Below are 15007 nucleotides of genomic sequence, written 5' to 3'. Positions count from 1 at the left end.
ATGCATGAAGTACTAAATATAGACGAAATCAAAAACTAATTCCACAGTTTTGTTGTACTTTGCTAGACGAATCTTTTAAGCCTAATTAGTCAATGTTTGGACAATAATTCACAGATACAAACGAAATGCTACAGTTTCGTATTTATGGCAAAATGCAAACTTTGCCACTCCCAATTTGAAAACTAAACAAGACCTCAATCACATTACATGAACTATTGAAAGGCATGGTATCCCACATGTCACATGCTGACATGCCCTAGCTATGCTGGCATTTGACATCTGAAACTATATATATTTATATCCATGAAGATTCGAGAAGATATGCACAGGGTAGATGTTCTACTCTTGCAGTTGATCAACATGCAGTCCACATCAATTTAACGGGTAGCTATTATACACTTGATTCCTACAAGGATATAGTACTCTTAATACCCCCCCACTTCTTTACAGTAGCTTCAGGGTCCAGATCGAGCAATATATCGTGCTAAATACAGCTCAGGGCAGGAGGGCACTGGAGCACCACTGTCAAACAGCACATGGCCCAGAGCTCATCTTCTGCCCCCTCTCACTCTCATCTAAGGTCAGGCTATGAACAAAGCTCGGCAGGCAACAGCGCCCGGAGTACCATGCCTTCTCCTTCCGGCTCTTGGCGACCAAGGTCGGCGTTAGTTCCGTGCTGCAAGCGGAGCTGGATGTGGATTCAGACACCAGCTTCCCGTCTGCAGCGACAGATTGCAACTGCTTCTTCTCATTCTTGCTGAGATCAGTTCTTTCTTCAGGGCCATTTTGCATCGCCTCCTGCAGGAGCTCGGCTAGTTTCCTCCTGCCAGTTGGAGAAGGTTCTGGTGATTTGGACTTGTCTGAATTGTCCGGTTGAAAGATCTTGGTCATCACTGTTTGCATTCTAGGTTGGTAGTTCGGTGTGCTGCCACGAGGTGGAGTGAAATCTGCATAAGAAAAGCACAACTTAGATTATGCAGCAACTGAAGCGAATCACATCACATGGGCTGATAGGGATATCTACTTATTCAACTATTGAACTTGAGTGCATCAGAACTCTCCTTACAACGTCAAAGCCCATGAATGAATGTGTTATGTTTCCAGGATATTGCTAGAGTGATTTGGTAAGGACCACATGGGATAGGTTATGAAACTTAAGGTGGGGGTCCATGTCCATAACTGTTAGATGCTAAGAAACATGATAGCACCCAAAGACAAAATCAAAGGCATGACCTTTTTGTTTCGATAGCCAATCAAACTATAAATTAGGCCCCTTAGATTCTAGAGACAATTAAAGGTTGTATCATCAAGAACCTATCACAGCACATGCAATTTGCGCGCAACAAGTGGAACAATCCACATGCACATGCTACTGATATAATAATAGGACAACCTAAAAAAGGGAATGGTAAGGTGCAAAAGTAATCACAGTATGATGAGCCAGGACAATTGCACACAACACAAGTATAGAAGAAAACTATGTCTTTGCCTATCTAAAACTACATTGAAGCTTCTTTTGGCAGTTACCAATTAAACATGTCAACGGTTTGATTACCTCCATTCACACTGTAAAAGTCATCCTCACAGTCTGAATCTAACCAAGCTCGAGACTCGAAGAACACTTCATCCTTGCTGCCTGCAAATTAAATCCCATAAGTTGCACTCTTGATTAAAAGAGTCACTGTATTCATGTTATTGTACTTTCAGCTAAGTGGAGAGATAAATTCAATCAGCTTGGTATATGAGTGTGTATCAGTGAAGAGAACAATTTCAACTAAGCGAAATTCAGAACCATCAAGAGCTAGCAATTGATTTTGGGGAAAGAAACATTGAAGCACAGCCCATTGCAACTAAGCTATTCAAGAGGTTATTGGCAAGATCTTGATTCCCTCAACAAAGCCGTGTGCCATTTCAATTTAGGATTTAGTCAGCAATTTTACACGCACAAAAAAAAAACTCCTCCATTCTAACGAAAGTACGAAACAACAGAAATGATCAGGCTGTAAAAAGCCTTCAGTCAATAGAGTAATCTACTTTGGATAGAAGAGATCATCGTCATTTAGAAAGCTTTAAATTTTCAAGAACAAATTGTAACAGCTAAAACTCCTCCATTAAAAGAAACCAAAATCAGTCAGTATATCAACAAAGATCCTTTTCCGTTCAAGATCGTCAGCCCCTGCAAAATTACGAAGCTAACTGATCTCCAGAAGAGATTAATGCAGCGATAACACTACACTTGGCTATCAAATCTTCCAGAGCCCAATAAATCAATAAACGAACCCAAAAAGTCCCTTTTCATATAAAGAACTGACTGCCCATCTGCTTCTTTACTTCCAAAGATCCTCTCTAAACTATAGTAATAACTGACTGAAAAGATAAAGATCGGGACCTCGCTTCAGAAAACAACCAAAGAAAGCAAAGATTCATCACGCGTACTAGAATCCGGGCTCTTTGGGCCAAAACCTGCCCGCTGCTGCTCCCCCTCGGCCTTGGACTTGAGATCACCAAAGCCATCGCCAAGCGGAGCAACGCCGTCGCCGCCCTTGCCGTTGGCGGCCTTCGCCTTGGTGGGCGACGCAAGAAACTGCTTCTTGGGGAAGCCAGAATCCTTGTTTTGAACCGAAGCGCAAGAACCCATCCCTGCTTTTCTCCCCTTTCAAGCGATGGCGGCGGCGACGAGACAGAGAGAGAGGCCGCCGTGGACAGATGGATGTGGCGCGGAGTCTCCGGCGGCTCGGATGGATCTTGCGCTTCCGTGGACGAGGCCGTCGTCGCCCCCCGCCGCGCAGTCACCGCCAGTCGACGCCGCCCGCCGCCGCCAGTCGCCGCCTCTATCGTCGCCAGTCGCCGCCGCCATCGCCGCTAGTCGAGAGGTGGAAACGAGGAGACGCGAGGAGTAAAGGAAAAGGAAATAAGATAGGATAACGAAGAAAGATGTGATATATTTTAACAAAGTTATTATACTTATTTTCCAAATATATTCTTATACTAACTATACTACTCATACATAACTGAACTGTCAAATCCTTACATATAAATACTAGGTAGTATCGTGCACACACGTTCTCCGAAGCGGTCGACGCCCACGGACCATCGCGCACACGGACCGCGGTGACCACATGGTTGTAGAGTGCCGGAGAACGTCGCAGAGCGGCCCCTCCGGAAGCAATACAGTGGTCGAGCCATCCCGCACACGGACCGTGGTCAGGATGCAGTAGGTGGGCAGCAGGGCATGCAGGGAGGTACAGTGCCAGCCCTCAATGTCACCTTCCAATGAGACATTCCTGCAAGCAAAGTCACCGAGGAGAAAAGCTTGATCAATATTTCTCCAGGAAAAGAACGGCATTTACAATGTCTACTGGCATCACAAAATGACCTCAGGGAAAGTGTAACAATCACCTCGTATATAAGCAAGCAAGTGTGAGCAGCATAGAATGCATGAAGCTACTCAGTCTTGGAAACTTTTGGCACCAATCGGTTCCTAGTTTTAGGTAACCGAAATCTGCTAAAACCTGAAGAACCGATCGGTTCAGTTCGGTCAGACTGAGCGCGCAACCCTAGCTACTCTGTTGATCTAGATGAGTGCAATGTAAAGGAACACTTGGTTCACAGCTGCTTAAGATGGCACTGGCCGGACCTGCCAATCATAGAACCACTAGGAACATCTGAAGTTGCCCCAGCTAGAGTAGTAGTTTTCTGTTAATTACTGAAGTGCCAGAAACCTCCTTGAATCAACCAAATCTTTGTGCCAACACAGCTTGCATGCCGAGCTTGATCTAGAAAACTAGAGGAACAATATGAGAGTTTTCACATTAGCTGACTATGATATTTGTAACTGAATTCAAAGATTGAGTAGGCTCTTACTGTTGTCAGTAGCAACAGTTAGGCAGATTTACACTTGCGCAGTTGAGTAGCATACATTTCGTCGCTTATAAGAAAAATAAATTGCTCTCCTGTGAAATGGAAAGGTTAACACTTAAAAAATAATTCATGGTAATTAAGAAAAAAACTATGAATATCTAACTATCTGTAATGCTACCTTAGGTGTTTGAGAATGGATATCTTATAAAACCTTCGTAAATATTTTTCCATCAAGGTTCACTGCATTGAAGAAAGAAAAGAAACACTTGTGAAAGAAATTCCGATTGAATTATCAAAAAGTGAAACTAAGCATAAAACAGGTTTTCTGCAGCAATACTCAGAAAACAAAGAAAAAATTAGTCAAAAAGGTCCTATACAATCCGAAAAGTACTATTCTGGAAAACTGGCAAAATCAATAGATAAATTCAGAGTTAATATGTTGTGGATGCAGCCTATTTCTGTAGCAGTACACCAAGACAACTTTAAAGTTGTTGGAGCAGCAAGCTGTTCTAAAACTGCTAAACTCACAAATCAGTGTTCTGTGAGTGAGAAAACTCTCCATCAATAGTTTTTTATCAACTCTAATACAAAAAGTTTAAACTACTGAATAATTATAAGAAAAAGACATCCAAATAATTAGCAAAATAAGTTCCAATGGAGACTTTTTTTTGGAACTCTATGTGGCAGTACAAAAAGAAGTTTTATATTTTGCTTTCTAGGTTAGCTTCTGCCACTTCTTTTGCTTACATATGTTCCAATGGAGACTTTTGCAAGAATACATATGGACATAAGTCCATCAAACTCCAATAAGTATGCTAACTTGGAATACAGAAAATGAGACATCGGTGATACCATGTTGGTACAGCAAATTAGTCCAGCATTAAGCAAAGAAATTAGGATACCAGAAAAGCGTAAGGATGCAATATTTTCTGCAGCAACACATCAGAAAACAAAGGCAAGTAGTCAAAAAAGATCCTACAATCTGAGAAGTACTATTCTGGTAAACTGGCAAAACCAATAAATAAATTCAGAGTTAATATGTTGGTCCTACAATCTGAGAAGTACTATTCTGGTGAACTGGCAAAACCAACAAATAAATTCAGAGTTAATATGTTGTGGATGCAGCCTATTTGTGTAGCAGACACCAAGACAACCTGAAAGTTGTTGGAGCAACGAGCCGTTCTTAAACTGATAAACTCACACATCAGGGTTCGGTGAGTGAGAAAATTGTCTATCAATAGTTTTTTATCAACTCTAATATGAAAAGTTTAAACTCCTCAATAATTATAAGAAAAAGACATCCTAATAATTAGCAAAAACAATAGGCAGAGGATTAACAAAAAAATATGGATCAAATTTGTAGATGTTTTGTGGGACTCTCGGATGATTTTGCATACAGGATACTAACCAGTTTGTGTACAGGGTGTTAGATATATCCTGAGATGTTCATGCTTGACAACTGAGAATCATGTATGGATACAGTGAAAATCCCAATCTTACTATTACTAATTGGAGGCTCCTTTTGAAGCCTCCAGGTAAAGCCACCTAGGATCTTAGGTGGATACTCTAAAAAAATAGAGAAATCCTAGAAATTCTCACAAAAAAGCAAAACATCCAGCAATCGATCGATAGGCTCAAATCATCGTTACCAACAATAGCCCTGCACCATAGGTGCAAACAAGTGGGTTATTTGGAAGGAAACCATAACTGTAATCAAATAAACAAAAGGAGAATAACTGATGTTCATAGGGTTGGGGAAAGCAAGGGAAATTGGTGGGTAGGAAGTTCCACCTCTTTGTTACCTTGGGTAAATCAGGCTCTGACTATTGGAATGGTTCCTATCAACTTGCGGCAATGCCTTCTTAGTTCCTCGCTGTTCCTATCATCGACAACCAATTCTCGCAGCGAACTTGGAAGGTATTCCACCTTTGGAAGAGACCCGATGCCTGGGCAGCGTCTGATCACTAGTTTTTGCAGTGAATTTGGGAGGCATTCCTTGGGCATCGACCGGATGCCTGGACAATCGTGTATCACCAACTTTTGCAGTGAACTTGGGAGGCCTTCCTTGGGCAGTGATCGGATGGCTGCACATCCGTAGATTTTTAATCTCTTGAGGTTGGGAAGTCTGTGCAGCCCTGCAGGGAGGCACTGCAGCTTGTCGCACTGACAAAATCTGATCCTCTCGAGGGAGGTGAGGAGCTGAAGGGCCTCCTCTTGCTCCTTTGTGAAGCGCCCCACCTCTGAGTCCTCCCAAAACTCCAATTTGGTGAGCGAGGAAGAGAGGAAGGCACAGATGGGCGCAGCAAGGACACCCGCGACGTCATCCGTGCGAAGCTCCTGCAGTTTGGATGAAGAGGATGGAAGCTCTGGTTCACGCGGCAGTGAGGGCTCGGAACCAGCGAAGAATTTGGGGGTTTCGCGGACAGTTAATTCGGTGAGACGGCCTTGGGCGAGGAGAGACTGCAGACCCTCACCTTTAAGATCCCCACATTCCCGTATGTCTAACCTTGTGAGAGAGGTGAGGTTCGAGAGAGGGAGCAGCGTTTCCATGCCCACCTCGCCTGCCAGACAGAGGTATTCCAGGGAGGTTGGGAAAGGGAAACAAGAAGAAGAGGAGGACGACGAATAGGAGGAGAGCAACCTGGGGCATTCCCCTATAGTTAATGAAGTGAGGGAGCTCAGACCTTGGAGGCCTCCGGTTCGTCCTTCGTCTTCGTCGTGGTCGAGTAAACCTGGGCAGAGGACCAAATTTTGGCAGTCCCAGATCCCCAAATGTTGTAATTGGTGAGGCAGCAATAGTACCCCTTCTGATGTTATTTCCTCCTCTGCTCTTGCGCCCTGGTTAACTGAAATTGACGGCGGTCTTGGCAGTGCTTCCGTCCTCTTATGCAGGCCCACAACGCCTAACCCTGTTAACTTCTCACACTCGAACATGGTGAACATGCGGAGGTTTGGGAAGTAAGAGAGCAGTCGTGTCAGTCGCTGCCCACTACCACCATATCGCCCAATCGTGACACCTTTAACTGGAAATTGATATCCGGCATGACCATCACCTTCAGCCGAACAAAAGGCATCACCCATATCATTTATGACGAGGCGCTTTAGGGATGATAGCTTTTCGAGGTGAACCAGTGACAAAGGAGGGCATGTCCTCACCCACAATTCTTCAAGTTTGGATAGGTTATGAAAGGCTAACACCCTCCAAAAAGCACTATCCAATGTGTCCTTTCCCTTAATTTCCAAGAAATCTCCACTGAAAGACAGTCGCTCAATACCCGAACCAGCTTGTATAATCTTAGCACTGCAAGTAGAGCTAGACCATGGAACACAAGGCAATGATGATAGCTTTGGACAATCTGTAATTTCGAGCTCTTCTAGTTTAGGAAACCAAATCATGTTATCCTCAACGTCTTGTTCATATCCAGCACAATGTGAAAATGGCAATTCCATGAGTTCTGGGCAGCCTTTGATGACGAGTACTTCCAAGTGAGAGAACAAATCAGAAGGGCCATTTCCAACCCATTTTATCAATTTTGGTACATTTTCCAGTTCTAGCCTCTTCAATTTTTTGAAGCTTTGTTCTGGCATACAGCTTTTACAATGTTCACCGACAAACCACATCTCTCCTAGAGGTGGAAATGTTTTCCAACATACGTTACTCAGCTGAAGAGATTCCAAAGTTTTTACCGAGAGGTTCATACCAAGCCATGAAGGGCAAGTGTCACCTCCATGTCCAATAATAGATAGCTTGTAGAGATTGCTATGTGGCATAAGACTTTCAAGGATATTCTCTTCTCCTATAGGATCCTTATCCAAGCGATCAATATCCCAATCTAGTACGAGCTCTTGTAAATGGTGTTTTTGTATTAGTTTCATTGCAACTGCTTCTTCCTTTACTTTAACCTTTTCAAGATTGTAAATGCGCAGTACTTCAAGCTCTAGTAGTTCTGCTAGTTGCTTTAACTCAAAACCTTTATTTTCTTTCTTAGCTTCAAATCTTCTTAGTTCTCGTAGAAGTTTCAGGTTTCCCACATTGAGAATGTCTGAGTGAAGGCTATAATTACCAGGGACAAGAAAATGTTGCATGCTTACGAGGTTGCTTAAATATCTTGATGGCATAGGGCAGCCCCTGGAATCTTCAATGTCTAGGATCTTCAAGTGATATAGTCTTGAAATTGTTCCTGGTAGGTCTGTTTCCAGAAAATGGTAACTCCCCTTAATCCTCAGGTAGCGAAGATGAACAAGCTTTGAAAAGTTCTGCCACATATCCTCCACAATATATGATGCTCTAGACAAAAAAATAGCGCGAAGGGCTCCAGCTTTCTTAAACAAATTACCAAATGTTTTGGAAAAACTCTGCACATTTTCACCAAACAACATCAATGTACGTATGTTTTCAATTTGTAGCCTTTTATCAAGTGCATCAAGATCCTTCTCACAGTCTTTATAAGTAATTATATCCTCAACATCTTTGTTATCCACAATGATAGACAAGTGGCGTACTGATGCCGGGATATGTACATACCTCACTTTAGATATTTGTATGCTAAGACAATCGTGCCGTGAAACTTTCACGGCCAGCTCATGTAATAGGTCATGGATAACATAATAATGACGGCCATTGTCTTTTTCGTTCCTTTTGAAAAATCCATAGTTGACCAAGTCAATCAAATAACTCTTGCCAACATCTTCTATTCTTATGCTCTGATCACCCAGATGTAAAACATCTAGTCCTATCCAAAAGTGAACTAACTCTTTGCTGTCAAATTCGTAATCTTCAGGAAACAAAGCACAATAGGAAAAGCATTGCTTTAGGTTAAGTGGAAGATAATCATAGCTAATCTTCAACGCTGGCATAATGTCATTGTCACTGGTTTGGAGTTCCCATTCTTTGCTCTCTAGAACCCTTCTCCAATGCTCCAAAGTGAGCTGTTTTCTTAGTAATCTCCCAACAGTTTTTGCAGCAAGAGGATTACGTTTCAGTTTGGCCATTATTGCTTCCCCAGTTTCACTTAACTCAGGATTATCTGACCATAACTCATGTTTGGTAGATACACATGCGTCAAAGAAATCCCTAAAATCTTTAGCTCCTAAACGATCCAATTGCATTTGAGAATCACCTGTCTTAACCATTTTGGCCACATCTGACATTCGAGTTGTGACTATAACCATATTACCTTTTCCTCCACCTTTTCTAAATGGTGCTAGTAGTTTTTCCCACTCATACTCATGACATTTCCATATATCATCCAGGACAAGCAAAAACCGTTTACCTTTTAATCTTTGCTCAATTAGCTCTTGATCACTACCACTTTTCTTTTCATCTTTAACTTTAGGAATCTTTTTCACAGCTTCTTGTGCCAATCTATCTGCATTGAAATCCAGAGAGACGCATATCCAAATTGTAACTTGGAAATGGCTCCTCACTTCTTGGTACACATGTTGTGTGAAAGTTGTCTTCCCAATACCGCCCGGGCCAACAATTGGAAGCACAGTAAGTTCATTGGCAAAACATTCACCATGGGTAATGGAATCTACAACACTCTGTAGCTCTGTCTCCCTCCCATACAATTTAGGCTCTGTAATTTCCTCACTGGTTGTGGGCCGTTCCATGGTGGCAGTAGTGATACCTTTGGAGCCTATCAGCTCTAGATTAAGAACGGTTGAGACCATAGCACAGATGGGCTTGAGCTTGTTTACGATCTCTGTCATCCTTGTAGATATATCCACCCTATCAAACTTCAATTTTGGTATCTGTGCTGTTTGTCTTCTCTGCGGTACCTTGGACGGCCAGGCACCACATAGAAATCGTCGTCCACGAGTAGCATCAGGCGAGCCTGAGGAGAGCTTGAATTTATTGGCAACGTATCTTCCAGTGTGACGAGCATTGAGGAGGAGCTCACGGGCGCATCCCCCGGCGTGCTCGTTAGCGGCATGGTAGGTGCCGTCGAGCTCGTCCTGGATGCGGAAGTAGTCGAGCTCGTCAAGCACGTCGTCGGCGTCGTAGGCCAGCAGACGCAGCTTGAGCAGCAGGTCGTTGAGGGCCGGGTTGTCGATATCCCTGCCACGGGTGTTGTTGAGCATGGCCTGCGCGTACTGCAGCACCGTCATGAGGCCATCGACCTCGGAGCCGAGATTCTTGCTGGCCGCCCACGCCTCCACGAAGCCGTCTGCGACGGGGGCGAGCGCCTTGCCCACCACCCACCGCGCCGCGCTGAACGCGAACTCCATCTTCACGAGTCACGCAGTGGTTCACAGGTTCCTTCTGGATCTGAAGGCAGAGAGAAAGGCATTTGCAATCGCAGAGAACAAATCAGTAACACGTGACAAGGATTCATTCGAGGAACATGAGAGAAAGAGGTGTACGTGTACCTACCACAAAACGGATGCACACCAGGGCTGGCACTCAGCCAGAGCGTGTGCTCAAATCTGTAGAGACTTCCTCAAAAGACTAAGATCCGGCAGAGGTGTTGGAGAAGACACGCCCAGATTCGAAAACAGGATGTACAGCAGAGGACTGGGCCGGGCGGGGCGGAGAAGACGTCGTCGGTCAAGGAGCCGTCGATGCCAAATCCCTCCTGGTTAGTATTGTCATCCCATCTCAATTCTCATGGGCGTCGCTTCGGAACAGAGGAGGCTGGAATCTGGTAATGAAAGATCGTTTGGAATCAGGCAACAATCAGCACCTACGAGAGGCCAAGCTGACGAACGAGGAGGATGCAGACTCACACGACGAGAGGACTAGATGAGAGCGGCAGTGCGTTGAGGCATACCGCATACGTTCCCAAGGGTGCAGTGCTGAGAAGTGAGAACAATGGAGATGGCAGCGTGGAAGGACTGAGCTGATAGCTTCCAAGTGAAGCCACTACAGCCAGCCGCTCCATTATTAGTTCCCAGCAAAAAAAGCTTTAGTTAGGAGTTGCCCCCCCCCAAAAAAAGCTTTCAATTAGGAGACCCTGCTCAACGTCCGGCTAGAGATCCGGAAAGAAATCTTTTTGCCTAGCAGAACGTCCTCGCGTATTATTTTGCTGCTGGACTCTTGCATGTGCTGCTCCAGTTCCCCTCCCGCTGCCGCAACGAGGATGGAATTGGAAAGGGGATCCGAAGCTGCGTTCCACGTTCTTGGTGCGGACTAAATCAGCAACGACAAAAAAAAAATGGCTGACCTGGCGTAATAACTGTAAGTCTGATGGAGGCTTTATTCAGGTCAGCAGACAGAACACCGATGAACCCGAAGAAACAACACCCTGTCAACTTCCAGATCAGTTTTGGTTCTTCAGTGCCAGTGCGCATGTGGTGATTGTGATTAGATGATTCAGATGGCTCCTGGAACTGGCTCTAATTACAGTCAAATTCATAACTTGCACGAGATCAGTGCTGTCGAGAAATGATCATGCATCAACTTTATGCTTGTTAGGAACTGGGATGCAACGTAACAACTACTATCCACTGCACACCAGATGCATTTGCTAATTAATCAGACATAGAACAGACCATTTTGGGCTGTCACTCCGATAAAACCAAGCACACAACGCTTAATCATGCATTGGATGGATTCAAGTGGAGTAGTATGCAACTTTGCTTCAGAGTTCGGGCAGGGCATGAAGGTTTAATTTAGAAATCTACACCTTCAGAGCTACTACTGTCAATTTGGTTTTCAAGTTTCAACAACCATATAGGCAACCCAAGAGTACTAGTTCTCAAAGTCCAGAAATATAGAATGGTTCATGTCCCTAGTTTTTTTTCCCGGAAAGAACATTAAACAATAATATGGAGTACCCATCATCGGAAAACATAAACAATGCAACTTTGTGTGAGAACATATTGAGCATGCTGGTTTAACGATACCTCAATACCTGAGGCGACTCCATGCATGTCTAGATATGGACCATTCACCTGCTATTTATTAGGAAATGTCATGGCGCAACAGAAAATTGTGACTTTAGTTTCCATTAGTACACATCATTATAGAAGAATTCGAAGCATGGGAATTGGGAAAATCAATAAAAACTCAAAGTGGCATGCACAAGCAGCCGTCGTCGAGCACTGGATCCGGCGGAGAAGAGGTGGCCGGCCGACGAGCTAAGCAGAGCGGAGCGGACGGCAAGCCAAGCAGCCAAGCGGGCACCGTTCCGTTCGAAAGAAATGGTGGTGAGCGATGGAGCGAAGTCAACGAGTTGGATGCGCGCGTGCAGTAAATGCCGGAGGACGGGCACCAAGCCACCGATAGCATGTGGCATGTGAGGTCGCACGTGGCATCTGTGGTTGCAGTGAATGCAGCGACAGCTAGCACGGTGCCAGCCGGCTTCAGGCTTTGTTTAGCCCTTTTTAGTCACCCCAACTCCAACTTTGGCACTTGTTTAGTCACCCCCAACTTCCAACTTTGACACTATGTAAAAAGAAGATTTCCCATCACATCAAACTTGCGGTATATGCATGGAGTACTAAATATAGACGAAATGAAAAACTAATTGCACAGTTTTGTTGTACTTTGCGAGACTAATCTTTTGAGCCTAATTAGTTAATGTTTGGACAATAATTCACAAATACAAACAAAACGCCACAATGTGCTACAGTGCTGGCACAGTAATTTTGGCACTCCAAATTTTGGCAACTAAACAAGGCCTTAGTTGCCCAACTTTGGGGTGTCAAAAATACTGTAGCAACACTGTAGCGTTTCGTTTGTATTTGTGAATTATTGTCCAAATATTGACTAATTAGGTTCAAAAGATTCATCTCGCAAAGTACAACAAAACTGTGTAATTAATTTTTGATTTCGTCTACATTCAGTACTCCATGCATGTACCGCAAGTTTGATGTGATGGGAAATCTTCTTTTTTATAGTGCCAAAGTTGAGATTTTGGAGTGAACTAAACATGACCTCGATGGCCATCATATCGTCCTTGTATAACGTACAGGAAGGACGCGCGATTAAATAATTTGCCGAGCCGTTGCCTTGTTGCTTTTGTTACCGCTGGGGCCATAGATGTCCGGAAAGCCCGTGACCCGCTCGCTCGGCACAGAACCCACTTTTTGCCCCGGTCCAAGCCCAGCCCAGCATGACGGCCTGCATGTCCGTGCTGGCTGGCCCGGTAACACGTGCCAAGCATGGGCCGCCACCCTAGCACGACGGGCGGCTTGGGCCAGCACGGTTTTAGGAGGCCGGTCTGAGGCGGCCCGTTAACTCATCACCAGTCGCCTTGGCACACGGCCCATCGCTCTCCTATTCTTCCTATCCACTTCCTTCCTCCATCCCTCAGGCCGCACGTTGCAGGCAGGGGCACCAATGCCTCTGTCCCTCCTCCCTCTGGAGTCTGGACCTCCACCTTCCAGTCGGCCAGTCCTCCTTCCATCCTCACCTCCAGCGGCGGCGCACTCCGCTCGACGGCACCAGTGAGATCGGATGCAGTGGTTTGTAGGGGGCGGCATCGGCGAGCTAGGAGGCCGCGACGTGTAGGGGAAGGCACCGGCGAGCGGGCAAGCCGCGATGCGCAGGGTTCGCGATGGAGGCGGCGGCGCGGCGTAGAGCCACGGAGGGGCGAGCGCTCGCGGTGCAGCCCTGTGGGCACGGCACGCATATTGTGCCCGTGCTTTACAGGTTGGCCCGGCATGAAATGGGCCCGTGGGCCTAGACTGTTGGTGCAGCCTATGGGCTGGCACGGCCCGGCATGGTGGAGGCGTTGGCCCAGCACGAAGTTGGCCGGGCCGGGCCACCCATTTGGACATCTGCCGGCATGGGAACGTGGAACACGACGGAGTCCGGCGGAGCATACGACGAGTAGCCACGACCCATGAAATGGTCGAGAGTCAATGCGACAACAGCAGGAAATTACTCTGCTCAGCACAAGAATGGAGTGGAGTCGACAAGGCAACCACCGTGGAGCGAGTACACGTGGGCCCTATCACCATGTGCCATCTGATGAGCTTGCCACAAACATTTCTCTTAAAACTGGTTCCTGGAGGTGATGGCATGCCAACTTCTAGATGGCTTAATTTTAACAACGATGCGTACCATAGCCATTATCTCGTCAAACTTGAAGCTAGATGAGCAGATACCTCTGGATGCTAGCCAAATTGCTGACAAAATAGTATAAACTTCATCAATGTTTTTCCAGGTTAAAATAATATCTACAAATATTTTTTTTGAACGAACGAATATCTATACAAATATACAACAGGCATATGAAAACGTCCTGATCAGAGTATAACACTCGCCACGTATGAAAATGAGGATGGGTGTCTACCAGCTCGAGGATGAGCAACCGCAGATGAACTAGACGAGAGCAATTTGTTCACAGCTGAAATGGCACCTTGATCTGACACACACACACAGACGGGGGATCTGGGAAACTGATGGGGGAGTCGGCGAGGGAACGACGTAGGGGGTTTTGGGCGGCAAACTGGCGAGCGCGGCGGAGGACTAGACGGGCGGGGAGCGAATCGTGGCGGGGCCTGGACACCGGGCGGAGGCCGCGAGATCCTCCCCGCCGCCGCTGCTCCGTCCGGCGTGCCGCCTCCGTGCGGGCTCCTGGCGGGAAACGAGAGGAGATGGGCCAGCACTGACCCAGGATGTTTATGCTTGAATGGGCCATGGGCTCATCAGCTTATGGGCCTTTACTACACTTTGCTAGCTGTAAATGGATTTCCTATTTTATGACGGTGTCGGTCGAGCGTAAAATTCAATTCGTTGACTTCGTATTCTCTGTTTCCGCCCGCCCGCTTCATCAAGCGAACTAATTCTCGTGTTCCAGTGGAGTACTGGAGTGCAGCGGCTCCGATACTCCGATCCATTTCACTAATCTGTTGCGTAGCAAGTTCGCATCAGTACAGAACGGAACCAGAGATCTCGCCTGCTTTTCCAGCGACCTTGCATTCGCCCACTGGTTGCTGCGCAACTCCCTGCCAGGGCCAGTACCAAGAGAAATGCAAGAACTCAGGTGCTTATTTTCTCTGGCAACAATACATCTGAATGAACATCAATCCGTGCAACACGCTAAAAATGAAAGGGGCAAAAGGATAATATTCTCCAAATGCGAAACAATGCTCCCTGCCATGGCTCCAAGAAGTTCATGGCAAAAATACGTTGTGTTACTACCAGGTGCCGTTGGAGTATTTCAGTGAAACAACACTCGACCATGATAAGAGC

General features: G+C 45.7%; 1 protein-coding gene across 8 annotated transcripts; it reads right to left on the bottom strand.

Annotated features, from left to right (window-relative positions):
• Window positions 1–271: 271 nt before the first annotated feature.
• Window positions 272–12047, bottom strand: LOC117865981 (uncharacterized protein At3g27210). Of its 8 annotated transcripts, XR_011898781.1 has the most exons (9): window positions 10591–12046; window positions 10238–10505; window positions 5664–10132; window positions 4040–4101; window positions 3865–3953; window positions 3638–3784; window positions 3400–3512; window positions 3032–3284; window positions 2637–2862 (listed from the first exon to the last, which is right to left on the bottom strand). XR_011898781.1 is itself a non-coding variant. In XM_072295111.1 (8 exons), exons 6-8 carry the CDS (start codon window positions 2636–2638, stop codon window positions 526–528), a joined length of 705 nt encoding a protein of 234 aa, XP_072151212.1. In that variant the 5' UTR covers window positions 2639–2862; window positions 3032–3284; window positions 3400–3784; window positions 3865–3953; window positions 4040–4101; window positions 5270–5657; the 3' UTR covers window positions 272–525. The 8 variants fall into 8 exon arrangements, 2 of the variants coding, with proteins under 2 accessions (XP_072151212.1, XP_072151213.1); XM_072295111.1 differs by lacking the exons at window positions 5664–10132; window positions 10238–10505; window positions 10591–12046 and adding exons at window positions 272–947; window positions 1556–1636; window positions 5270–5657 and having other exon boundaries at window positions 2437–2862; window positions 3400–3784; XM_072295112.1 differs by lacking the exons at window positions 5664–10132; window positions 10238–10505; window positions 10591–12046 and adding exons at window positions 272–947; window positions 1556–1636; window positions 5270–5657 and having other exon boundaries at window positions 2464–2862; window positions 3400–3784.
• Between the last annotated feature and the right edge of the window lie 2960 nt (window positions 12048–15007).

Source organism: Setaria viridis, chromosome 7 (genome assembly GCF_005286985.2).
Source record: "Setaria viridis chromosome 7, Setaria_viridis_v4.0, whole genome shotgun sequence".
In the NCBI taxonomy this organism is placed as follows: domain Eukaryota; kingdom Viridiplantae; phylum Streptophyta; class Magnoliopsida; order Poales; family Poaceae; genus Setaria; species Setaria viridis.
This window is presented reverse-complemented; position numbering and strand designations above follow the sequence as displayed.

Bases quoted from the DNA above. Each gene is read 5' to 3' on its own strand.
- LOC117865981 (XM_072295111.1), bottom strand. From the start codon at position 2,638: ATGGGTTCTTGCGCTTCGGTTCAAAACAAGGATTCTGGCTTCCCCAAG. The intron at 1,637-2,436 runs GTACGCGTGATG...TTTAATTTGCAG, and splicing joins CCCAAAGAGCCCGGATTCTA to GCAGCAAGGATGAAGTGTTC. The intron at 948-1,555 runs GTAATCAAACCG...TTTCTTATGCAG, and splicing joins CTTTTACAGTGTGAATGGAG to ATTTCACTCCACCTCGTGGC.